This window comes from Haemaphysalis longicornis, unplaced genomic scaffold, assembly GCF_048455015.1.
Source record: "Haemaphysalis longicornis isolate Haplotype H1 unplaced genomic scaffold, Haemaphysalis longicornis Haplotype H1 scaffold_5, whole genome shotgun sequence".
Lineage (NCBI taxonomy): Eukaryota > Metazoa > Arthropoda > Arachnida > Ixodida > Ixodidae > Haemaphysalis > Haemaphysalis longicornis.
Window position 1 is genome coordinate 31,927,309 of NW_027526385.1, and position 26,705 is coordinate 31,954,013.

Consider the following 26,705-nt stretch of genomic DNA (forward strand, 5'->3'; position numbering starts at 1 on the left):
TACTTGGCGAGTGCTCCCCGACCCAGGTGTATTTTGCGCTCGATTTGTCTCTCGTGGTTGGCGTCAGCACTACCCATCGGTCCGAGGTAGTTACATTTTTTTGCTTCTTCTATCGTTTAATTTCCTAAGCTGACAAGGACGTTTTTTGCATGCGTGTTCCTTATTGCTTTAAATTTATTCTTATTTTTTTGAGCCGCACGGACTTGCTTTAGGATTGTAGTTCTTCAAGCGTTCCCTGCAGGTGTTCTGCAGTTTCGCTCAGCAGCATGATGTCGTCTGCAAAGCTCAGATGGCTCAAGTACTCGGCGTTTATTATAAATCCTACTTTTTTTTAGTGTAGCTTTCCAAACACCCTCCCAGACATGCAGTAAATAGTTTTCGCGAGATGGTATCTCCCTGTCTTCCTCCCTTCCGGATCGCGAATCTATCGTTTTGCTTGTGGAGGGTTATCATGCCGGTGCATTCATTTGTGAATGATGATGGTAATGATGATTGATAATTGCTATTGGTTTCCAATTTGTAGCGGGTTGATGACTTGCCATCTTACCAAAAAGGACTAATGTACTTATGTTTTACAGTCTTGATTTAATACTAGCTCTGATTAGGGCGGGCACGAAAAACTTGTTAGGCACAAAAAAACTTTTTTTTTCCTGTTATAGGTGGTACCTGCCCTAGGCAATATTCCCCTCTCTGCTTTTCGTCCACCAGCATTGCAATCTTCATTTCGTCGCCTCGACAGCCTTGAAGTTAACTTCCTCTGTGCTACCTTTAGATCCTATGGCTTCTGGAAGCCGAATATTTCCCTTATGTAGATTTGGATGGAGGGTATTGGATGGATACCCTCGCATTCTAACACTATGTACCGCATAGCTTCTGTTTCTTTTCCGAAGACCACCCATACCCATCATTTGGTGAACACTTCCAGAAAAAGCTTTTAGTTCGCAAGCAACCTGCTGTAGCCTCAAAAAGCAAAGCATTGCCCTGGGAATTATCGTAGACATTTTCCTGTCTGATGTCCATTTCTATGCCCTGTACATCTGTAACGACGTTTTAGCTTCCATTTTTTCTATCCATTGATCAGCTTCTATCCGCCTTGCCTCTTTTTTCGTTACCTTGGCTGTTTTGGATTTTCCACTGTTCTAACCGTATTTCATCGTTAGCCTTCTAGTCTTCCTTAACCACTGCATGTCCACGCTTTTCAAGTATAAGTACCTAAACACTTTAGCTGCCAACCTACGTTGATCCATTGCCTTCAACCTCCTCTCAAAGAATATTTTACTCTGCCCTTCTCGAACTTGAAACGACGCCCGGCCCATATCTCCCTTCACTGCTTGGTTAGTTGTTTTTTCATGCGCGCCTAAGGCCAAACGCCTACTGTTCTCTGGTTCACTTCGAGGCCGGTAAGAACACATGATTTTAAGCAGAGCACTGCATTCGCAGATGTGAGACACGGAACCTTTGCTCCTTTCCACATTCCTCTCGCCACAGCATATTTGTTATATCCGCACAGAGGTCTATGCTTCATTATAGCTGCGTTTCACTTTCCTTTACCCTTAAGTTGCTCCCTGTTTGTTTATCAACACTCCGAATTCTTTATATTTTTTTACTGTGGGTAGTTCGCCATGCTGGAGAGACACTACGTCAGTGGTAGTGTCATTGGAAACCATTATTCCCCATTTTTCTGCGCTCATATTAAAACCGAGGTCGGGGGCTCCCTGGCCGCTAATATTAAAGAGCCGTTGCATATCGGTCTGGTTATCAGCAAAAAGAATAATGTCGTCTGCGTATAACATTACCGGAATACGCTGTTGTACCACTTCGCCTTGCAGCATATACGTTAGGTTGAACCCTACTTGACTTTCTTCCAGTTTCGTTTCTAACCCTGCATGTAAAGCATAAACAGTATTGGGCTCAAATGGCATGCCTGTTTCAGTCGCCGATGGGTGTTGACCCGCTTGGCGCATTTCTGTCCTTCCCATGTAAGGTGCACTATATTAAATTTATAGATTGCTATAAGGAACTGTATTACCTCGTCATCTAATCCCTGGAGTTTCAGCATTCTCCACAGCAGTTCTGTGTTTACATTGTCATATGCTCCTTTAATGTCCAAGAACGTAATCCATCATGGTAAATTTTGCGCTTTCGCAATTTCAATGCGTTGTGTTATCCCGAACAAATTATCATCCAATCGCCTGTCTCGTCTAAACTCATTCTGAAGTTACCCAAGGGTTTCATTTTCATCCATCCATGCTTGAATTTCTGACTCTATCACCTGCATTACTAACCTATACACCACTGAAGTTACTGTGAGTGGTCTGTATGAATCAATACTGGCTTTGTTGCCTGTGCCTTATTTATTAAATTCATCCCACTTTCCAGCCAGTCCTCCGGTCTTTGTTTGGTTTGTATCCTCTTATCTATTGCCCTCATAAACGATGCCTTACTTTGAGGCCCAAGCAGGTGTATCAGTTACATTGGTATTTCGTCCGGGCCCACTGCTGTCTGGGGAAAACTTTTGCTCTGCTTTTTTCCAATCAGGGTTGTTCAAACGTCACGTCTTTCCCTTTCCGCAGTCTTCGTTGGCGCTGATGTTATCGGTACTGGCTTACCTACCTCTACTCTCCTAAACTTTTTAGTAATCGCTCGATAAATATGCGCCAACGCGTGCTCTCCTACATGTTTCCTGTCTTCATCAATCAAGAATATTTGATAGATATTGTTTTTCGAGCATAATGATTTTACTTGGTTCCAAAACTTTTTGGATGCGCTTTGGTCCTTCTGCCGTGTTTCTGCCATCTATTGTTCACTTTTCGCTTGATCTTTGCTTGCACATTTTCTGCACTTCTAGCTTTTTTCCCAGTAGATATCCCCTTTTTCCTTAACTACCTCCAGTTTTATACCAGTTCTTCGTGCCTCCGCTATGTTCTTTCGACGCCTTTTTTCGCTGGTAAATAGCCTCGTTTCTGTCCTTATTCCACCAGATCCTCGGCTTTCTCTTTCCTTTCCATCGGTTTTATTGTTTCGCTTCATTCATCTTACCCTTTATAAACACAATCATTTCGTAGTAACCCAATTTTTGTCTGGGTATTTATTGATTTCATGTTGCATCCTATCAGAGATGATCTTTAACAGCTCATTGTTCAACTTAGTTCCTCCGGTAGTACCTATTTCTAAATTTGTCCGGGTTGTGCCTCCAAAGTACAAGCTAAACCGCTTGTGGTCGCTTCCTAAGCTGTCTGTTCCATTTTCATCTATCCTCATTTCCCGCAGCCTTCCGTATACTGTCTCGGATACTAAACTGTAGTATATGCTGGACTGTCTATACCGCTTTCCCGCGTTATTTGTCCGTCACACTTGCTTTCCGTGTTTACTATTACAAGCCGGTTTTCCTGACATAGATCGATCACTAGAGAACCGTTGTGGTCTGTGTATCCATCCAAACCTTCTATATGGGCATTCATATCTCTTCTCAAACAGTTTACCCTTTCCCCATTTTTCTCCCTTGCGCTACTTCCGGTCCACAGATACACTACTCCTAACCATGTATTTTTCCCCTCTATGGTGCCTCTAACCCATAGATGCTCTTTACAGCTTTCATGCACTCTCTGCTAGTCGGTTCCTTGTTTAATGAGCATGCCAATACCTCCCCCTTTCTTCATTCCTGTGGTCCTGTTGCAACCTTCTCAGACATAATTGTCTATGATAGGTGGGGCTTCTAGGTCCCGGAGGTGAGTCTCGGCTAAAGCGTACACGTCTATTCCTTCCCGTTCAAGTTGGTTTTGAATTTCCACCCACTTATCTGGCTTTCTGCCTCCGTGCATATTTATGTAGCTGAATAAATATTTATTGCATTTGTTTTTCGTTTTCGCTTACGGGGTCTGTTTTTGTCTTTAACAAAATTGTTTGCTCCATTGTTTCCACTTAAATGTATTCCGTCAACGCTCTCAGTTACGTCTGTAGGTTCTCCGTTTAGCTCTAGGCCAGGCTGCCTACCAGCGTTGAGTGTGCATGTGTCCCTTGCTTCCCCTTTGTCTCCTAGTTTGCCTTCCTTAGCTGCGCGGGGCCCCCTAAAAAAGCTACCGCTCTCCCACCTAAGCGCCACCCCACCTTGTTTCCTAGCCTGGGGCTGAAGTGAATCCCGTCCCACTGAAAAGCTTGCCTATGTCTGATGCTGCCCACTACCCTGTTCACGTCTACCACTTCAAGCCCAAGTTCCTTCCGCGCCCCACAATCTCGCTGTTAGCAGCGAGTTCTGCCCGCTCGGTGTGCACGCCCTGCTTCATCACCTCCTGGAAGGTGAAGACTACAATGAGCACATTTGGGGCCGTCGCCCGCATGTCCTTTACCCCCTTCGCTATCTCCTGGCCAAGTTTTCTCTCCTCTCCCTTTAGAACATCGTTAAGCCCCGCGGCAATCACCACAAGGTTTCTAGCTTTGCTAGACAAGGCCAGCTGCCCCTTCGCTGCAGTCATGACCGTGTGCATCGTTTGACCTGGGAAACACCCCACCTTCACACGCTTATCACCCTTTACCCTTTCCGCTATGGCAGTGCTGCTTCTGTTAATGTTAGAATCTCTGGCACTGATGACCATGCTATCTGCCACGTGCTGCTCATTCCTGGTACCCTGCTTATCGACTGGTTTTTCTGGCCTACCTTGCAGCATGTGGGAATAGCTGTTGCCTTTCGTTGCTTCCACCCCTGGTGTCACCTCGGTGCCTGCCTCCGCTTCGCTGCATGGCCCGAGGTGTTCGTGATTTGTTGGCGAAATGATACTCATTTCGAGCTTCCTCTCAGCTGCATCTAACTTTCCCTCAACGGCCCTCCGTTCGTAGCGTTCGTTACATAGCACTGCCTCCAGTTCTGCAGCCCCCTTAGCTAACCCCGAGTTATCCGCTTCTACACATTGTAGCCGCGACACCACTAAGCAATAAACCACACGTACCTGCCCCTTCGTCTGCCTCGCCGCCATACCGCTGAAGCTCCTCTGCGTCTACTTGCCGCGGACAGCTACCACACTGTGCCAGCTTTCTACTCGTCATCTCGACTGAAAACCCGACACAACGAGAAAGAACCGTGCAAGTAAAATACTCAGCTTCAGCTGTCCTCCGCTGTCCTTCTCTGTAGAAACATGCTGTTGTCGGAGCACCAGAAAAGCACATCCGCACATATTGATTGTGCACTGCGCACCATGTCTTCTAGAAGTCTTATGTAGGTCTCCTCCATTCCCTGGTGTTTTAGTGCTTCTAGCATGGCTGCGGTGAGTACGGAATCTAGAGATTTCACATTGTCTTTAAATTCCATGTAAATTGGTTTAGCGTATCCTGCGGAATTTTCTGCCATCTGATTGACAACGTGAATGTGATCTATGGCCGATTACCCTTTTGTAAACACATCCTGCTCTCTAGGTTCCTGGAAATGCAGGATGTCACCTATACGGCTAACTATAACTTTAGTATAAAGCCGGTACACTACCGAAAGTAGGCTGATGGGTCTGTAATTCTTTCGGTCCTTGCGATCTTCCTTCTTACGATTACGAATCAGAATAATGTCGCCGTTCTTCTAGGCTACGGCACTTTCTGAGTCTTAAAGCATTCCGAAAATACTACAGCAAGCTTTTCTGGAACAATATGACCTCCCTGCTTCAATAGATCCACGGTTATGCCGACTTCATTTATAGCCTTTTCTCTTTTCATGCCTTTGAGAGCCTTCTTTACAATCTTTTTGGTTACTAGTGGGACATGTCAAGTTGAGCGTGTACCCTCAGTAGTTTCTAAAAGTCTAACGTCGCTGGCATACCGCCTTTTGTGGAACCGTTCTGCTACTTTTACTATGTCATCCAAGTTCTGCGTTACGTTACCGTGCTCGTGTCTGAGTGCGCACATCGTGTCTTTGTCGAAGGCTAGGTTTCTCTTAGCTGCTTTCAGGCTTCCCCCTACTGGCAGCATTTCATCGATCACTGCCATGTTATATGCCCAAATATCGCTTATTTTAGTTCTGCTAATCAGTTTTGACCGCTCGGCTTATTCAGTCTGATCGGCCGCACTTGACACTTTCATGCTCTTACGTTTGGAAATCGGTTCATTCGTTTTCTGTATTAGTTCTGTTTCGTACATGTTACTGCTCCCAAGCTGCTTCTGATTCATGGAGTGCTGGTGTTAGGTTGTCATTTAGCCTGTCTGCACTAACCCTATCGACGAGCAGAACGCTCTTCTGGAAGCGCGAATTTGTTTGGAAGAGTTACTATAAACTCCTGCGATTTCGCCCTCACTCGGCGCTGGGTGACTTTGTTTGCAGGATTTTTCTCTTTTCTCTTTTGACATTCAGCCTGAAGCTTGCATCAAACCATGCTATGATTGCTATTCCGAATCTAAATTAGTCTCTGTACGTCTTAGTCAATACCCGGGTTATCACTGAAAATGATGTCAGTGTTGTTTTTTTGTACAATCAGGACTTTGTCAAGTCCATTTGATTTTTATTGTTTGTAAAAGGTGTCCATCAACCTCAGGATATTTCTCTCTGAAAATTCCACTAGTGTACTCATCGACTGTTTCAATTGTCTGTACCGAAATTTTCTGCTAACCTTTCCCCCATTTTCTTCTTCTTGACCTTTGCTTTAAACTCTCCAAACACAATCGTGAATAGCGTTGTTGCCTTGTTAATTGCTGATTCAACATCCTCGTAGAAGCGGCCTATGTCTTCGTCATGATAGCTGGTTCTTCGCACACAGACCTGTAGCATCTTTAACGTCTATCGCTTCTTAGCATGATCACGATCGTGGTGACTCTCTCACTAATGCTGAAAAACTCCTCCACGTTTTCTGTTATTTCTCTGTGGTGTGGGGGTGTGGTGTTCCCGTGCAGGGGAATACCTGGGACTCGTTTCCACCGGACATTGAACAGTGCGTCACGTCGCCCCATCAGGCGATGCAACTCCAAGCTATCCAGCGGCTCGATGCTGCGCTGGCCCGACAGAGGCGAACGGAGACTCCTCCTAGTAGCCAATGATGAGTCAGGCAACATAGAGGTCTAGCGAGACAGAGGGGTGGCGAGGCCCTGCGCGGCATGACCCACTCCCTCACATGCCGGATAGTAATAATAAAGTCTTGTTCTCTCTCTCTCTCTCTGTGGATTAAACATCCAACCGTGTGCTCTTTCTTCGCTAGCGTTCACCTGTAGCCCACAATGTACCTACTAGTTTGCTTTGTGAAGCCATCGCCTGTGCTTCCAATTTCGCTTAATCCTATAATGGCCCGCTTAATGTCTGAGAGCACCTTCAGCAGTACAGCTAAGCTTCCCTGGCTTGACAAGGTGCCTCTATTGAACGTTGCCAGGGTCAAGTTCCAATGGCGGCCTGTCCGGATCCAGAGATTATTAACAGCCTCTACTCTATCGCTGTTCTGATCGCCGCCATCGGCAGGTGCTCTACAGCTGCTGGGCACTTAGGGCGAGAGTTGAGTGTCTGTTGCGGCAGGTGGCGGCCCCCTACACCAGGGCAGCCAGATCCTTCTCTGGTGAGGGAGTGCTGTTTGTGTCGCCAAGAGCCTTGGTAGCGCCGTTGAGCCTTTCTAGCGTAGCGTCTTAGGTATTCGTCAGGCTGGTTACTGCCGGAGCAGGCAGCACTCTATGCCAGCATGGGTACGGCCCAGGGCCGGACAAAAAATAGAGAGAAAGCTAGAGAAGTTCCTTGCGGACTGCGTTGTCGCGCACGCCTACAGTCATACTGAGCCAGCATTTCTGGGTTTTGCTTTTTTATACGCGCGGTTCTGAAGGAACCAGCTGAGGCTCTGGCTGACTGATGAGAGACCCACTGACGTCTGGGCGCTGGAAAAGTCAACCGATGCTGTGCTAATGTGTATGGCTACTAATAATGGCTGGCTTGAAGCTGAGCTGGCCAAAAAGGCCTCTGAGGATGTATTAGTACCAATCATTGCGACTTGAACATAATTCGGAGCTGAAAAGCTGTTTGTCGGAACAACCTGGCATTTTGGCAGGGCTGCGCGAAAGTTAGGTAACCCTGTTCTCTCTACAATCTGGAAACCTTGTGACCGGGACAGGGGTTGAAAAACTTTATTTCAGTATTTTCTACATAAAAGCCGAACCTAGGTAGCCCCTTCTCGGGTGGTCACAGAAAGTGGTTATAGGTTTTTCTGTGCCCTAGCGTTGTTGAGTTATTTAAATTTTAGTCATGTTACCTGAGTCAACCAGGGTCGCCTCCAGCTGTGTGTGGGCACGGAGTTTTCGACGTAGCGGTGAACTTATTTAGAGCTCTTCCCATTCGTAGGTTAGAGGCCAAGGTTGAGGAAGGTTTCTTTTAGCTTTTCGAATAATCATTGAACCTACCTAAAAAGCAGTGTCCTTTTTTTCGAATTTAATCCTGCGGGTGGGCCGGCTAGGTTGTTATTATTTTGGCCTTTTATTGTTTCTTATTGCCTGTGCGATGCAGCGATGAGTATTTTCATCCTATTTCAGCTGTTTAAAGACAATGCCTTGTGCGTTAATGGCTTGTTGTGCGTTTTGGCACCGGCTGCTCCGCCGAGCTACACTGGCCCAGGTTGAGCAGTTTTGCGTGGCTCCTGGAGAGCCGCGCTGTGCATGCGCGAGGAGCAATGTCGTTATACGGCGCACAGAACACTGCTCGTTTCCCTGCGTCTCTCACACACCCCACGCGCCCAGCGTCTTCGCCGACCTCCGTTTCGCACGGGGCGGCCCGGTCCACTTGATGATCATGCGAGGGATGGCCGAGTGTGGAACCGATGGCTCGTGCGTCGCAGCAATACAGGCGGGCGCCTGTGGAACCAGCTTGGCTCTGGGGCGATTGGTGACGCTGCGCCGGAGCCGCTTGATAAGTATACATGTTGTACATAATGCGTATACCCTGTGTGTGTCATTGAAGCAGCAGTAAGCATGATAATCAAGCTAAACCTAGACAACCAGCAAAGCTAAGAATAACCAGCTGAACCTTAGCTCACGGTACGTATATCCAGGCACAGCCGAGCTAAGCCACTGCTAATTTGTTATTAGCATCGCTTTCGGACCATACGTGGCTGTTATTTAGAGAATTTCTTGTTTCTAGCTGCCTGGGCGAGGCAGCGGATGTGTTTTTGAAACTATTTCTACTGTTTACAGGCCCCCCCCCCCCCCGGGTGTATCACCTGCTTATTCTGCGGTTTTGCCCCTGCGGGTCGCCGACTAGGGCTAACTGTGCCAGTGGTTTGTTTACATTTGGGATTTAGGCTGTAACTTCACCAAAAATGTGCCTGGTGAGCTGATTTAACTCGCCAAATTATTGGAACAGCACCTTGATAACGAGACTATGGTCTTTGAAGGGCCACTGGTCGGGGAACTGAGCTAGATTTGTTTTATTTACCTTGACACTTAACTCGACCCGGCCACCCTCATGCGGACACAATTACACGTTCATATCTGAAAATATTCATAGCTGTAACTTTTGCGCACAAAAACCGAGGACTAAACGTTCCGTTTAGTCCTTGTTTTTTGTGCGCAAAAGTTATGAATTGTCACCAACTAGCCCCACCTTTCAGTGTTATTGCAATCTGAAAATACATTGGTGCTACGAGGTTAAAATTTGGTATAAAAGTGATATATAGCGTTATGAAGGAGGATTGCGAAAGAATTAGAATTCACAAGGCAGATTTTATGACGAAAAGGTGAAACTTCGCGTGAAACACGTCTGCCATGGAAACACGTCTGCCATGTAAAACACGTCTGCCATGGCGGGAAGCTTCTAGAAGCTTCCCGTCATGACGGACGGGGTGAATAAACAAATGTCCAATAAAAAAAAATAGCGATAGGACACTCGTCTTTGAATTGTTCATTGTTTTGCTTCGTCATAAAATATTCCTTATTTTCTGGTTCATTTTAAGGGTCGGTACCCTTATGTGCGAGATAAGTGAGACCATCACAAGGTGGACGACAATTGATTGTAGGGTTTAACGTGCCGACTCAACGCAGGCGATGAGGCGTGCCGTAGTGGAGGGCTCCGGATTAATTTTGACCACCTGGGGATCTTTAACGTGCGCCGAAATCTCGTACACACGGGCGTTTTTGCTTTTCGCCAAGGTGGAGGACAAAATGTGGGGTCGCGTAGATCTAAGCCCAGTTAAATACGGGCTCTTTTTCCGTTGTTAAGGTTTAATTACTACCCAGAAATATTTTACAAATGAAAAAACTAATCACTTGAAGGTATTTAGAAGCTGGATTTTTTTTCTTGTTAAGTTTTAAATACTCACATTCATTCATTCATGTTCATTATTTCATGTTTTATTGCGTTTCCAATACACCATAGAGGCTCTTAGATTGGTACACAAGTCAGATAGTAAAATGTGATAAAGTGAAAATTAAAAACATCACCAATTCAATATAGCTACAAGCAAATGCCGATATCACGAGCACAGATTTATCAGTGAAATAACCATGCATGGAAGGCAGAACTGCAAGTCATGGCATTAGAAACAGATTTGTTAAGGTACGAGTAAAAACACTTTCAGGCATGAAGAATTCAATATCTGTTCACATACGATTGCACAGAATTTGCAGCCGTTCAGCAGGTGATTTGCTTTGTGGCATACATCGCAAAACGTTATCCTGGCCTTAGTGATGAAGAAAGAAAACAAAATTCTCGCTCTTTGTACAGCTTTTGCACAGTCAGTAAAGTAAAATAGTTACTCTCCCTCAAAGGACGACAAGAAAAGCAGTTAGACCAGCGCCCTCGTTCGACATATCGTATGTACCGATTGATAACAACCCCTAACCTTGACAACGAGTGTTCTGTGCAATAATGCGAACGGTAACTAGAATACCAACTTCCTGGGCAACTCCGTTGCTCACCTAAAACTTTCGTACTCTGTAATACAGTTAAACCTGGATGTAACGAACCTGTATGTAACGAATTCCTGGATTTAACGAAGTTTTTCAATTTCCCATGGCAGCCCCCTTAAAAACCATGTGTTTGCGAATTCTATGTAAGGAAGGCGTTGCGACGGTTAACCTTGACGTAAGGAATTCGATACGCTGATGAGCATTGTTTTTGGCGCTTTTTCTGAAAAATGGGCTTGAGAAATGCACTAATTTAGCGATCTTCGCCCGCACCGCAAACTACGGTGCGTTTCCAGAGTCAATGCGGTGTCGGTTAGGTAGGCCTGCCTGTTGACGTGTAGTCGCGTGTCTCCAGTACTATATGTTGTGTCAGTTCGTCGGTGATGAGTTCTGCTGCCGGAAAACGAAAAGTTAGTTTGTCTTTTCAAGACAAGCGCGCAATTTTAAGTGCTGTCTCTCCCAGGGGGAAAGAAAAACGTCGCTGCCCAGTGTATCCCAGTGAGCACCCTGTCAACAATTCTGAGTGCCGAATAGAGCATCAAGTTCCAGAAAAATCGCCTTTTCAGAAACAAGTTTGGTCCATGAAACGGGTTAAGGCACTGAAAATTGTCGAAAGGCACCGGTGATACTTAAGCTACGTTTGTGAATATGCGCGTAAGTGACCTTGCCTCTTTGGAATGCCGTATAGTGGCTAAGTTTGTGGGAAAGCAGCAGGCTGAAATCACGCGGTTTTTAACATAAATAAATTCTAAAGAGTTAGTCCACCTTCACTGATGTCTAGCATTTTGGTTTAGTTTCTCCTTCATTCACGCGAGCCTTAACTCGAAGCCTGAATGTAACGAATACCTGGATGTAACGAGAACTTTCGAATTTTTGTCAACTTTGTTAATACAGGTTTAACTGTACTCCCCTTCCAATTGGTTCGACGGACATGACATCCAATTGAACTGTGGGTATCTTTAATTCTTATTCACGGAAACGTTCGACATTACAGAGGCTATCGTCCTAAGCTAATTTCCTCCGTCCCATTTCACCCGAGGAGCACATCTCTTTCTTTCTATCAAGACTAGGCGCCGGCGCTCGCTCGGTTCCTCCTTGATTTTCTCAGCGCACAGCATGTGAATTTTGCGTACTCGCACTACAGCGGCGTGACACCTGGATAGACGTTTTCCCGCCACCTGTCAGTTACGTCACACCGGAACACTTATTCGGCAAACTAGGATTTCAGGGTAGAGAGCAGAAGATCGTTCGCTTTCGCTTCTCGCTCCGAGCGACTCTGCTGGGCTACATAAAATCCTCCTACTTCAAAACCGCGTGTTGGATCTCTGCAATATTTTGCGCCTTGTAGCCGGCACCCTTTACGCTTAGTACGGTAGTGCTAACAAACCCTTACTCTACTGTCAGCTGGTGGAAGAGGCCCGGATGCCCAGCCAGGACAAAGGGTTCTGAGACTACGGATGCCTCTCACGGGATGGAGGACCTAAGAAAATTATCCTGCTCACGAGGCTGTCAAAAGCTCTCTCTCTCCCCCTCTCCAAGTCCCAACCGCATTTATAAGCAGTGGCTGTAGCAGTAGATCAGCTTCTAGTCTTCAGACGATTGGTGGAGCGCGCCAGGATGGCCATCCAACATCAATGCATCTTAAACTAATGGTGCCCTTCACGAGATGGCGGCCTTACCACGACATTCTCGTCATGAACCAACAAAGTGTTTGTCGCCCTCTCTTCCCAAGGCAGACTGCTTTCAACGTGACAACGCGCCAACAACCCGCATCGGGACGTTCGTTTCGAAGATTGGGGGCTGGGGATGCATCCGCTAACACGCCCCGTTCGCCGATCAGTGTTGAGGGCAAAAGTTGAGGTAATAGTGGATCCTAATCCTTGTGGCTCAGGAGGTGTAGCGCGGCGCCTTTATTTTAAAATATACCGAATTTTCCGCACTATAGCCTGCGACCTATACTTCGAGGGAGAATTTTGAGTGGTTCGGGCTCTGGATAGGTGCAGAGTATGAATAATTAAAATTTCCAAAACCCTTTTGTCAAGGCTAAAGAAGTGACGAAAAAGTGTCACCCGATGCCACCTGCGATATTTTAAAGAGTTGAATAAAGTAAAGAAGTTCGCTCAGCTACGATAGTCAGTGCAGACACGCAATATTTTACTGTTGGTACTGGGAGGTTTGGATATGCGAGAGAATACCCCTCGCGGTTGCTGCTTTTCAGTAATTCGGCACCTATAAACGTGAGGTACCTGAATGTTTAAAAATAAAGCACTGAACGCTGGAAACCATCAATTAAAATGTTTTGTAGGACATGTTTTTTCAGACACTATTGACATCTTTTGTTCCAAAATCACCGAGAAAAGTGACAGTGACCAATTGTAGAACTTAACTATAAATGTTTAACAAAAAACAGCGGTACGCTGATTGAAAAATACTTGCTTTTGCTTCGCGACTGTGCAATCTTTGCGGTAACGTATTTGAATCCAAATACCACCCACGCGTACTTGTATTGAGTGCGAGGTATGGGTGGGGCGTCGGTGAATCCGATATGCTTGACGTGTTTTGTTTCGACGTCACCAGGGAAAGTGCATTTGACGGGTGTTGGAGCTAATTTGCATGACGTTTAATAAAACGTCAAGAGGTTAGCGATGGACACCCACTGTTAGACCATTTTCCGATGACGTCTGAGGTATCTGCCGCGTCGGTGTAGGCCTTGTTAAGAAAACTTTTTTCTGCCATGTGAGGGGAATTCCAGCAGGCAGAAAGCCCGGGGGGGCAAAGTGTTGGAGTCGCTTACGGCTTTCTTGTTGCAAGCGTTGTCACTGGAAATGCCATTTATCTTTGATTTGAAGCTGTGCGCGCAACACATACAATTTTCAAGTAAAACGTAGGGGCTCACGTACGTACCTGCTATAAACTCTGCCACCAATGCGACGCGGCATTGTCAAAGTATAGACAGCACGGAAAACAGCTGTGTCCTTTAGAGCCCTATGACATCCTGTGGGGAGGGTACGTTTTGTTATTTTAGTGTTTCTTCCAACATTTTGGCCGCATCTACAAAAACGCTCTTTGCCTAGAGTGAAAGCACTTCAGCAACTCAGTTACAGCGGTGGACCTCATTTAGGCAAGCTTGTTGTCCCACTTCGCTTAGAAAATTGGATGCTTCTATGTGTAGATATATCTATAAGAACAGTAGTTTTCCGCTTGGATTGTACTTCAGCCTGCTCGGAGTAACAGAATATTATCTGAAAACTACCCCGCGAGGTTTTTCGGGATTATAACAAGCATTCCTGTTACCTATTGCAACGCAGTCTACAATTAAAGGGCACTTTGCCTATCGTGGAGCAGCCCACGACATTAGCGACTCGTAATTCTCGTAATTTATCGCGGGCACTGAGGAGATCGCACTGAACCTGGTGGACCGGCTTACGACACGTGGTGAAACCCCGATCAATTGTTTCACGACTGAAATTTAATAGGAAACAAGGTTCGACGGAATTCGGAGAAAAAGAACGAGTTAATCTTGAGTGCAGCATGGAAGGACCGCTTGTGCTGAAATGGAGCAGTTTGACTATGTCATCTACGTTACAAGCTGCCGTCGTAACTGCGCTAATCGCCTTCATGGCATGGTTCTACACGTGAGTATTCATTTCTTTCCCCACATTATCAGTGACATTGGGTTAACTGTAGTTTGAAACTTAACGGTATTAGTCTGTAAAGGAAGCATAACTGTTCACAGTACAGTCTTATAGTTAGAGAAAATAGCTTTGTAAGCTGGCACCAAACGAAAACAAAATATTTGGTCCTATTGTATTGTTACTGCGTTCGCGTCCCTTTTAATGTTAACGTTTGAGATGCTACTATAGACAGATTCTTAAAGGGGGAGGCTTTAAGGTGTCATAGTGCAATAAAGCGGCGTTGTTGCTTTATTAGTTGTTGTCAAGTAGAAAATTTGTTGTTGTGTGCAATACAGAAAGAGTAAATAGGAAGACATTTCAGTTTGTAAGTGAACCAAAAGCGAGACTCCATAGTACGAATCGGGCGAGTCACAACTCAGTGCCCAATGAGCTGCCAGAGCGCGTTTAAAGCTCTGGAGTTAAAGGTAGCCTGTTGGGTATGCGGTGACAGGTGAAGGGGACGATCCGGTAGCGGAAGAGGTGCATGCCAGCTAAGGAGAACTCTGACTCTGGCGAAGCTGTGGCGTGAAGTGAAGTGTCGCCATTTTGCCTTCTGAAGTAATTCGCGCCACGAGACCAAGATAGAAACGTGAATACGATGTTGCAGTAAAAATGTTCTTGATAAGTATCGCCAGGACTTGTGCTTGAAAACACGTGAGCGGAATTAAGGGAATCAAGGATTTTTTGTCGCTGTTAGGAAGCTTGCAGTCCATGTTTCCTCAAAAGTGTAGGCACTACATCCGTATCACAAATATACACAGGCGTGAATGTGGACTGTTAACATTCAGAACATTTGTGAAATACTTTGAGAAATAAATGGCCACCCTTTTTTAGGCAACGAAAACGAAGGCTGTCTTTCTTCAATGACCTCGGAATTCCCGGACCTCCCCCGAAGTTTCTTTCTGGAAATCTTTCAGAACTTGTTCAAAAGGTATTTGGTTCTTTTCAAGTTTCCTTGTTTCGGCTTTTGTGTTTTTTAGGGAAGGGAGGGGGTGGTACGTGCATAAGCGGCTTTGAGTCCGAAAAGTTGTGTTTGGTGGTTTTAGCTTGCGTCGCCTTTCTTCATGTCTTGAATGAAACAAACATTTGCTGAGCAAAGCTACGACTGCCCGTACTGGTAAGTTCTGTTTCTCCGTAATAAGTCAGAGAAAAGGAATTGTTAGGCTGTTTTGCTCACCTTGCCTCGAAGAGAAGGAAGCCAATGAAGAACAAACACTAATAAAATCAGATACCATTTGAAAAATTCATAAAAAGAAAGAACCTGAAAAATATCAAGCAGGTTGCACCCAGTTCACTTTTCTGAAGTTGGGCACATGGTATACGGGGCGCTTTTTGTTTCAGAGGTTATGTTCAAGTGTAGCTCGTTGTTAAGTACATTTCTAGACTGTGTAGTTTGAGAAAATGACGCCCTGCTTGGAGGCCTGGGTGATCTTAGGATCTTAGAAGGATGGCCGACTGCCATTTCTCTGATAACATTTTAATGAAACAAAATATGCTGCGAAGTTTTGTCTATACACACGAGCATGACCACGCTGGCAAAATAAATAAGTTTTCGTAATAAAAATACTTTTATGCCTTTTAATTATCACTATTTGCGAGCTGAAAGTGGCAAAGATCGACATTCGGCGATGGAATTCCGCCGTTTCGCGTCAGCTGCCACGAAAAAAGTCTGTTCTTTCGCTTTCGTGCAGCATCGTTCTTGCCGTGATGTTCCATTTTTTGCTACTGTGTCGATTCTTCGAATTTTAACACATTGTTTAGTGTTGTTTAGGTCCTTTTATTAAGCAGAGTGGCCGTCATAGTCAACCTTGTATCATCGCATCTTTGTGGACTCTTGCTGTAAAGTAGGCTTTCAGAGCAGACGCCAGTGACCGCCTACTGCAGAGATAAGCGATGTCTTTTTTTTCCTGCCTTGGTTACACCTAAGTAGTTGTGTTACAGTCAGGATGTACTGTTTAGTGAGACTGAAGTTGGAGTGATTTCAATGCATGTTGCTTTTGTTTCAGGGCACAGTACAGGCTTTCAAAGAATGGATAGAACAATACGGAAATTTTTTCGGGCAAGTTCTTCTTTTAATATGAAATAATATCACGGCATGTGGTGTGCGTCAATTTTCAGCCTCTTCATAATGGTGTTCCACTGTTGTAGATTTAGTTTGGGTTTGCCTTCATCTGCTCTAGCGGTTGGGCTTATTAGAGCAAGAGCGTAAGGTCATTACAGGTTATTATAGGGTTCTTTTACATGATAATGTAGGTCGGATTGATTTTAACGATATTATTTGTTTAACGATAATATATTAGACAAGCATCAAGCAATTTGGACCAAACTTAAGATTGCAGAGAACCGACGGGAACCACCACTAAAAAACTTTAGCGTCTGCTCGAGCGTCGCCAACCACAAGCAAGCAAAACGCGATAAATATGACGCAGTCTCTCTTGTCAGAGCGAGCGCTAAGTACTAGGAAGGTAGTGTAACCCGCCCTGACGGTCAGGTATACCAGGTCAATGCTTAACCTAGCAAACAAAACCTCGAAACTGTGACCGACTTCCACCTCCCATTTGAGCCACCTTATCCACACGGCCGAGACAACGTTGCCAACATTGCCGCAAGGTACGGCTGCTCTGTATTAAATTTACCCATGTTATCCACATTGGGAAATAAAAATAAATTTAGGAAGCTGCATACCAAGATTGATATATTTGCCCTGTCATCTGCTCTAAATAAACCGGTTTCTAAGAGATTCGGTGCTTTTAATTCAATAGTAAGTCCTTTTGAAGTCATGATATCGGAAAAACTGAACAGTGGAAATGACATTTTACCATTATTTACGCAGGCACGCGTTTTGGTCAGACGTACTTAGCACATTATTTAAATCACGGCGAGGGGCTCAGTCAATGCAGTTCGTTTGTGCCAAATGTCGGCCATTTGTTATAGCCAATTGTGGTAGCGTTACAGATCGACTGTAATTTTCACGATTTTTTTGTTATTCCTAACATTGTATGTCCAAAAGCTTGCTGCTTGAATTGCATATTAAGATGTGAAGCTTGGAATGCGGAATAATGCGTCTTCTTACTTTAGCTTCTACAATGGCGCATATCCTGTCATTATCGTGAAGGACCTGGATCTCATCAAAAATGTTCTGATCAAAGACTTTGCAAATTTTCACGGCAGAGGTGTGAGTATACTTTTTATTTTTGTTGCGTCACGGTAGGATGAAGGCCAACTATGATTAAAGATGATAGACGAACGATTTAACAATTTTAAAATGTGGCCAAGAGTAGGTTCGCACAAGCTGCACGCCTGCCATCCTCATCGTCGATGGTGGGCAAGGCGCCTTGGGGCATCGTCCCCCTACGCCCGGTGACAATATACAGTGGCAGAGTTTCTCGCTTTCAAGTTTAAAATTTTTCTTCTTTTAGCTGGTAAGGTAACAGACTAAAAGCGCTGAAATGTCTTTTCAATCATTTTTTGTGTGCTAAGAAGCTATTGCTAAGGTCTCCCAGTACTAAAAAAAAGCAGCCTTTCGCCGCCACTATCCAAAGTCCTCCCGTGTGACATTGCTACATGAAGTAGACAAAATGTACGGAGTGGTATGTGTGACCTGTCCGCATGGGTTACCGCTGTGCAGGATTGATAGCGACTGCGACCGATCAGTGGATAAAGAAAGCGAATTTTTCGAAAAATGAGTATCAGAATGATTTCAGCAAAGGACGGGATCTCGTGCGGACACATATTGCGAGGCCTGCGTGACATTTTGTATCGTGCTATGTCTATGCGGCAGTCCGATTCTTTACTTTTACCGTTCGAGCAATGTCATTCTCCGAATTTCTACACGCGGTCATAATGGTTCGCTATTCTTGACGTTATGGGGAAGTTACCCATAACAAATTACATTATTTTACGAACTGGGATGTCGAGCAATTTGGGTAATCATGATGACTGATCAAAATAAAATATCAAGGAGACTGTGCTCATACACGTTAACTACATGCAGCTGTGTGCAATTAAAAAAAAGCAGGAATAAGAAAACAATGGTCCGAAAACGCGAGAGCATGATGAAAAGATATAAAACACAAGCACCCCTCTGGCTAATGACGACGATGTTTGAAACACAAAGCTTTCTCGCTTGCGCTTTAAGTGGCGAAGGACCAAAGCCAGAGCAAGAAAGAATTTAGTGGAATAATTGCTGAGAGTACTACTTGATCACCACGTTGAATGAGGAACTGTATTGTTCATATCAGTCAGATTTACTGCACGGCGAATGTGGATCCTCGTGCTATGCCGATGGCGTCCGTGCGCCGGGTGCTATGAGTGAGACAAAAAAAAGCTTCGTTTAAAATTGCGCTCCCCTCGACAGTGTCGGAACGACGCTATCGAATAGACATCGCCTTCGTAACCCCCGGAACCAGGTTAGACTCCTACCACGGGAGGTGTTTTTCTTGAGGGGCCTGTGTAATGTTGGCTTTCCTGTGGTGCATTTTGACGTGCGCCGCATGCCATCAAAGAAACGTAGACGGCTTCGCTTTAAAAATTAACCAATTTTGCGTCTAACTAGTTAATACACCCAGCAGGCTACGAAACTCAAAGTAAGCACTGACCTTACGAGCTGTGAAATTGTTTTATGGAAGCACTTTCAAGCCCTTATTGCTATGTGAACATTTTTTATTGCAGCAGATTTAGAAACCTAAGCTTGCCGTTGTTTATGTACTTATTTATTAAAATTTATTTAAATAAAAGAAAATATATTATATTCACTGGATGACCATTATTGACCATTGAGAAGACTGAGTCTGTTGTTATTAGCTCCATGGCATTATTGATCATCTGCGCGTAGACACAGGCGGATACATTCAACATGCAAGATAGGGATGCCATAAATAAAAATAGGCATTGGTGTGCGCAGTGTAATCCTAAAGATGGCCTGCACTTGCAGGTGACGTCCGGATTCGCCCGCACTCACCACATCAACAAGCTGAATATCCAAAACGCCTGTGGGCAGCGTTGGAAAGAAATGCGGAGTCTCCTGTCGCCGGCCTTCACGACCAGAAATATGAAAAAAGTAAGGGCATATCTCCCACCGCAAACACACTACGAGTTCCTAAAAGAATGTCTAGCTATAATAATATATTGGACAGGGTGCTGAAGTTTTGTCCGTTTTGTGTCTGTTCGGAAAGTGTCCGTTATGAGTGAGCCTTGATCGGGTGAAATTGAACACCCGGATGTGATAACGCGACGCAAGCACAGCGGAGCTATTGCATTGTTCCGCGGCTTCTTGGCTCGTTGGCGGAATAGGAGGTCCATAAGCAATGTTTCGTCGTTCGAAATGCCCGCAGAAGCCTTCCGGCTATCGAAGAGGTGTGTGCGGTGTATGTGGGACGAGCTGTGAAACGAACTTGGCCGGTGGCCGCGCGGGCTCAGTGCCGAGGACCAAGTGCTATGAGCTCTTTGTTTCGTCGATACCAGTGGCTTTCAGTCAGCGGTCGGAAATGAAGAAACGATATCGCTGTCGCAGCCCTCTGTGAGCCGGTGTATCTAGGCCGTCGCAATCACACAATGAAAGGAACGATCGTCTGCGAGCTTGATAGCTGCCGGGAAGACGACCAAAATCCCACAAGCCCTTGGCGTGATCATTGTAATTTTATGGGTATTTTACGAATACACATACCAGCTTAAGGTTTGTAGACATGACGCAAAGCACACACGTAGTTAACAAATTAAAACCCCGACCACTCACACATTTTTTACTCGGAGAGTGCAACAGATATGCCAACGCCGTAACAAACCATTTCAAGCTCTTGGAAAAGATCGCGTCATCCTGCCGTAAGTGCGTCGATGCCGCCATATGTAAGATATCCTCTTGATAGACAGTATTCGTTGTCACCGTCATAAAAATCCGGTCAAGACAAAAATAATTGAGCAGTCACAACGTTGTGTACTTCATTGCCACGGGAAAAAGCTGGCTGCAGATTCCATCACTTGGCATTCGTCCGCTTGTGACGAAAACTTAAAGCTTGTCATGTTAGCTTGTCAAGTTTAAATTTAAAGCTTATAATGTTATTTTCAAAATACGTTCAAACAAACACAAAAAATAGTTTAAAATGGGTTTAGTTGCGTAAAAGGGGCTTACAAAAACAGCTGCGCAAATGTCAACCCCAAGCCCGCCAACAACTGGCCGTACGTCACAATAAAACGTAAGGAAAACGGACGTTTTAGCACAAAAAAATCTCCAGAATACCACTCCTTATGTGTTAGTTATAACATCATATAATTATTGCTGAAAGGAACGCTTCCAACGTAAAATGTATAGTTCATGTACTATGCCAAGTTTATCATTCTCAAACGGCAATATTACCACTTCAAGAAGACAGGAAAGGCAACAACATTGTTCTAGAATAATTTATTTTCAAGAAAACTGCGCGCACAGCTTAAGGCCCGATAAGCTTCGCCTGAGAAACGTAGTACTATGGGGTTGAAAGCTGCATGAGCTGTCACCACATCTCATCTCTCGACTCCTTTTGAGTGCGCCAGTCATTGAACGTGGAAGCAGTACAAGCCACATGTTGCGGCTTCTGAGATGGTATAACGCAGCCCTACACAGAAAAAAGTTTGAGGACTATCGCAGCAATATACAGGGTGATTAAAATTATTTCGACAGGCATTTTCTTTAATTAGGCGCTGGAATATACGGGAAGACCACCTGTATATTGAGGTTACGCGCCCGGGGGGACACAGAATTAGGTGGTAATTATTGATATCGGGTGCTTAATTAACGAAAATTAAATAATTACCTTTTAATGGCATGGTTGTATTTGAAAGTAAGGCGCAATCATATTTTTTCGCAGTTTCATTTGGCAGATTTCTTGTAGCGCATTCGTACTCCGAGATATTTGACTGCGATATTTTATTGCTGTTCGCATCATTACGCACGCTAGACAGTGAAAACCGGTGTAAAGCTCCTCCCTTTTGTTCTGTGTTTCGTTAGAAATTCCGAGTACTGCAGGTTGCAATAACGACAGCCGAGACCCAAAGGGGGCCAGTAACAGATTTGCCTATATATGCCTTCTCGTTTTCAGAGTAAACACCGTACATAGCAGACATGTCCTAAAACGAAAGAGCTTTGTGCCGGTACTCGCTGTCTTGCATACGTGATCATGCAAACGGGAAATAAATTTAATAGTTCGATATCTCGGAGTGCGGATGCACTAGAAGAATGTTTCGAAATAAAACTGCATAGCACACGATTGCGCCTAACTGTTCGATAGAAACATGCATGCTTACTGCAGCCACCAAAACGTTAATTATTCACTTTTAGTTTAGTAGGCCACCAATATCAATAATTCCCACCTCATTCTTTCTCCCTCTGAGAGCACAACCTCAATGTATAGGTGGTAGTGAAGTAGATCTAAGCGCGTTATGTGAAAAAAAAAATCCTGTCGACCTAATTTTGATCACCCTCTACACTGGAAGCATCGGCGATGTTTTTGACACGTCCTTTGAGGCAAAAATAATTAGATATTGTCCCGAAATGATGATGAAGATGGCAGTGGCGCGTATATCTGTGGTCACAGCCTCCGACGATGACGAAGTTCGGGGAGGCGCGCAGCCTGCGCAGTCTCTCTGACGGCAGCCATGTACTCTAGTGTAAATAGATCGCTCCTCATCTACCACGGTTCGTTTCATATCTGTCCTCTCCAATATAATTTATTGGAGCTTTAGCTATGCGGAAGCATCTCAGCTCTCCAATTCGCGAATTAGATGCGGGGAGCATGCCTTATTTGGGATATACAATTTGGCAACACGGCGTTTTTTTTTAATCCCCTTGTACACCATGCCACCCATTCTTTGCGCTCTAACCGCTTCAGTGGCCCTCTTTGCACACGCTTTACCAGCGGCACTAGCTGCCTGCCGCTTGTTTTGTTGCCCACCAGTATCGTAATTTCGTGGCCTTCATTCTAATTACACCCTCCTTCGGCACCTATTCAGCCTTTCACTGACTTCACACTCGCTTTCACAATGCGTACATAGCGTTAGGGCCAAGTAAAACACACTGCGATGTGGGCATCTTTCCATGCATTGACTGGGCATCCTCTTAGGGTTAGAGTGGGCTTACAGACGCATCCAACCGGTTCTGCGGGCGTCACCCCTTTCGGCGCGTGCTGTCTCTCTCTCTTCATCTATCGCTCTGTGTGCGCTGATCGACTGGGAAAACTTTTGCTGACACACCGCATCTCTTGCTCACTCATTAAAATTTTAGGGGCGAAGCTCCTCTTGCTCGGGGCAAGACCCTCGGCGCACCTTGTCCACTAGTTCTCGAAACGGCCGCTAGAGGCGCAGCTGCGCAATAGTCCATAGGTCGCCCGCTAGATGGCGCGCCGCCGCTCTGGGCGCCGCGGCACACACCTGTACTCCACTGCTCCGCTGCATAATCGGGCGTGCGCGCTAGTTAGAGAGGCGACCGCAAGTGTATATACAATCACCCCTATAACAACTGGTCAGGTCTTTATATGATGTGTGGGTGGTTTTACCGATAAGCATTGGAGCTTCGCCCCACTCATCATCATTCACTTCGTGGAGATGGCGGGATTTTTTTCCTTACATTGGGACGTACTTTTCCGCCCTTCGCATTGCCGGTGTGGTTAAACCGGAAAACCGAAACTAAACGGGTTCTGGCATTTTCGCGCACCGCGCAGTTCTGCAGTGACGGTCGTAATACGGGCATTTATTCACGAGGACGGGTAAGAAGACCGAACTTAAATCTGTGAATAGCTGTTCCTGTTTGAATGACTGCTCTGCTATGTCAACGCGCAGCCGAAACTGCCAGATCAAAGGCTTGAAATGTTGGTGGTACGTTTGTATGATCACGTAGATGCTCACGGAAGTGACGCGGCTAACAGCGCGAAAGGGGCAAAATTGTATTTTCACAAAGTCTTAGCTATCTGGCAGACAAGCTAAGATAAAAGACTGGCATTTGCTAAATATGCAGCCCTCTTAATATATACAATATATTTTGGAGTGTTGGCCTAGCCAATCACAATGGGGGATTTGGTTTTACCGGTAGATTTCATGTTCACGTATTTCTCAATGTGGGTTCGGCACATCGTTGTACTAATTTTAGTGTGCAGCGCTTTGGCGCCCACTACTCTGGTTTGTTCGAGGCTATGGCGACGGCGACGGCGTTGCAACCGAGCGAGCAAAGACAGAAAGAATACGGTGGAGGAAAGTGAGGCGAAAGTTTGAGGGGTGGCACGCGTTGCTACGACGTCATCCCTCTCACTGCCTCCCCTCCCACTTTCGCCATCCGTCGCCGCTGCGGTGCGCCCTCTCCCTCGCACTGTCGCCATCGGCCCCTCCCCAGTTCGTGGCTCAGCCGAGCCCCGTTACATTTGCGCGGGAGGTTCAAACACGATTTTCGACCACGTGCGCGGCGAAGGCGACGCACGGCAAGATAACGGCAGAGTAGCGCGCCCCGCTGTATGTCCGCGGATAACGTCATCACTTTTTTAGAGGCAGCAGATATTCGCCGTGACCGAGAATACTGCAGTTCCCACTGCGCACAAATTTCTCATTAGTGAGTATAGCAATCGTCAGTGCTGTTTTGTGTATAGTCATGAACAAACGAAGCGCGACCACAAAAATACGAACCATAACACAGAAGTAGCGCGATTTCTTTCCATGTATAGATAAAAGTGATGCGGGGCTGTATTACAGAAACAAAGTTGAGAAATGTGGCTTTCCAAACATAAGGCAACATTTGTGAAACTCCGCAAACAGTATTTTTCAATGTTGCGTGTACACACAGAACACAAATAAGCCGGAATGGGAGTAAATGGCTTGTTGCATAACTCAGTACCAATTCGGAGTTTTTAAAACTCCTTCCAATGGGAGTTTCGCCTTACACCCATTATTTCAGCAGTTTTTTCAGTAGAATATGGGAGTTTCATTTTACTGCCACTACAATGGGAATTTTCAGGGGTACCATTGGGAATGTATTGCTTCCTCCAACTGGGAGTTTTCAGGGGGCGCGTCGGGAGCAGTGTTGACCTGCATTCGAGGTTTTTTTTTTGTGCGCTTGATATAAGCGCCGCAGAGGAATTTATTACTGTATTTGGGAGTTATTATTGAGCGCACTGGCCGCATTTTCATTTTTTGTTTTGGATTACGTAATTTCTATTCTTTTTTCCCTTCAAACGTTGAATGGCGAAACGTGAAAAGTTTGTTTTCTGCACAATCAATTTATTGCATAAAAATGACATAAATACGATATACGTGTGAACACGTTAATAAGACAATAAAAACACTGAATCAACAAAACACCTACATCGAGAACACAAGGTATCTTGGTAAGAACTTTATCCACTACAACACTCCGCAACGAAAAAAATTTAAGCCATTTGCAAACAATGAGGTCAGCATGTCGTCGGTGCGCTGTTTGCTTGCACCTGCCTCCCAAACGCTGACGTTGCCGCACTTCCTGGCACGTTCCCCAGGAAGCCACAGCAGCACATGCATTAGAGGGATAGCAAAACGCTTTAAATCTACGGCAACAAATACACAAGCATATTGGGCATCTGACCTGAAAAAAAAAAGAAGAAAGAAATGGCACTGTAAAGACGCTGAACTTGTCACTCTTGTGTCCAACTTTCCGTAATGTCTGAATGTTTGTTTAAAGCTACGCAAAATTGCACTTCTGTCCGAGACACCTGCGCTCACTAGTTCGTCAAAACGAAGTGTTCTGCTGTTCAAAAAGGTGCGCGACCCTTGTGGCGACCAACTTCCCAAAATGCTTCCTTTCCCTCTTTTCCTTGCGTGTAGTGTTCTGGGAACGAGCTTCAGGTTTTACCACCCGCACTGCCCTCTCGCCCCTCACCCAAAGTTAAGGAAAAATTTCGGTCGGTGTGACGCCTGCGCCTGCCCCCCTTTAAAAAAATAAAAATAAAATAAGCAGTCGTCCGTTGACCCTACAGAATGCTCCCTCGAATGGCGTTTTCTGGTTATAGTTACACGCGCCTAGCGTACGGAGAGCTCCCACGGGGCCCCGACCTTCTCCCTTTCCAGTGAAAGCAATTACTCGCCGGCGGCACGCGGCAGTCACCCTCCTCGTAGCAGGCGCGGCTGGCACCACACCTACTTCTCAAGAAAAGCGGCCGCCCTGTGACGTTTGACGGGCCAACTTCCTGCCAGTAAGCCACAGACACAGCCTAACAAAAACACCTAACAGCCGTTCAGAGTTCGGACACTTTTCATTCTGCTCGCGAGTGTGAATGAGTGAGTGTTCTGCTCGAGACCCGCGCAAATACGCATTGCTTTCACACCGTTCGTCCTCCCCTATGACGTTCTGGGCATGGCGCAGTCTTTCACGCACAACGCTCACCTCCAGTGGCGGAAAATCGCCCGTGCAGTGACGCGGGAAACACGGTGAGTTTATTTGACACTGGAAGGGGCACAAGTCTCCCAAAATGTTGGGTACAATAAAAAACGTTAAAATCTTACCTTCAACCACCTCGCAGAGGCACAACCGCGTTGTTTTTAACGAGCCACTCTCAGCGATCACTGCATTTAATGGCCTCGCGTCGGCTCGCTGGCGTATTCCGTCTGCTCGAAGGTCGGTGACACGGAGGCGACGTTGCAGTGTGTCGCACGTCAGTGAAGGCTGGTTCCACAATGCTCGCAACGAGCTTCGATTGTCGGGAAGCACTTCACATCCGTTCTTGCGGCCGCAAGTTCACATCGACAATAAATTTTCGGGGACGCTGGAGCTCACACGACAAACGACACCAACTGGCAGCCATTTTGTAAGGAGGCGTAGAGGAGGAAAGGGTGAAGGAGGAGGAGAAGGAATTAGAGGAGGCGTGGGAGTTTTTATACTCCCATTAGGACAAACGCAGTATTCACAGCTAGATACTGCGTTTTGTGAAGAGGTACAATCATGGTAAATGCGCCTATTTACGACGGCTTGTGGCCATCGGTGTAAACTGGCAGTTTTTCCACCATCATACTACCACACGTGGAAGCAGGCCGCCTGCCGTGAGGAGTTTAAAATACGTATTACAGCCAAAAAACTCCCATTCAGGCTAACTTGTGTTTTGTGTGTACAGCATCATGTTTTTCTATCCGTGCTTTATTTGTTTATAACTGTACAATGGTACGGTTAGAAATGCACAAAAATACTTCAGGATATTGTGGTAATGAATGTCT

The 26,705-nt window shown here is 45.5% G+C and overlaps 1 protein-coding gene and 1 long non-coding RNA gene across 2 annotated transcripts in view; both read left to right on the forward strand.

Annotated features, from left to right (window-relative positions):
* Positions 1-14,223: 14,223 nt before the first annotated feature.
* Positions 14,224-16,569, forward strand: LOC144139141 (uncharacterized). Its single transcript, XR_013316070.1, has 3 exons — positions 14,224-14,471; positions 15,345-15,441; positions 16,517-16,569. It is a non-coding gene; the product is annotated as an uncharacterized LOC144139141 (long non-coding RNA).
* A 990-nt stretch (positions 16,570-17,559) lies between these two features.
* Positions 17,560-26,705, forward strand: part of LOC144139627 (cytochrome P450 3A41-like) — a 28,046-nt gene continuing 18,900 nt past the window's right edge. The window contains exons 1-2 of the mRNA XM_077671923.1: positions 17,560-17,685; positions 19,444-19,569. Of these exons, the coding sequence (XP_077528049.1) occupies positions 17,560-17,685; positions 19,444-19,569 (252 nt within the window). The remainder of the gene's footprint in view (positions 17,686-19,443; positions 19,570-26,705) is intronic.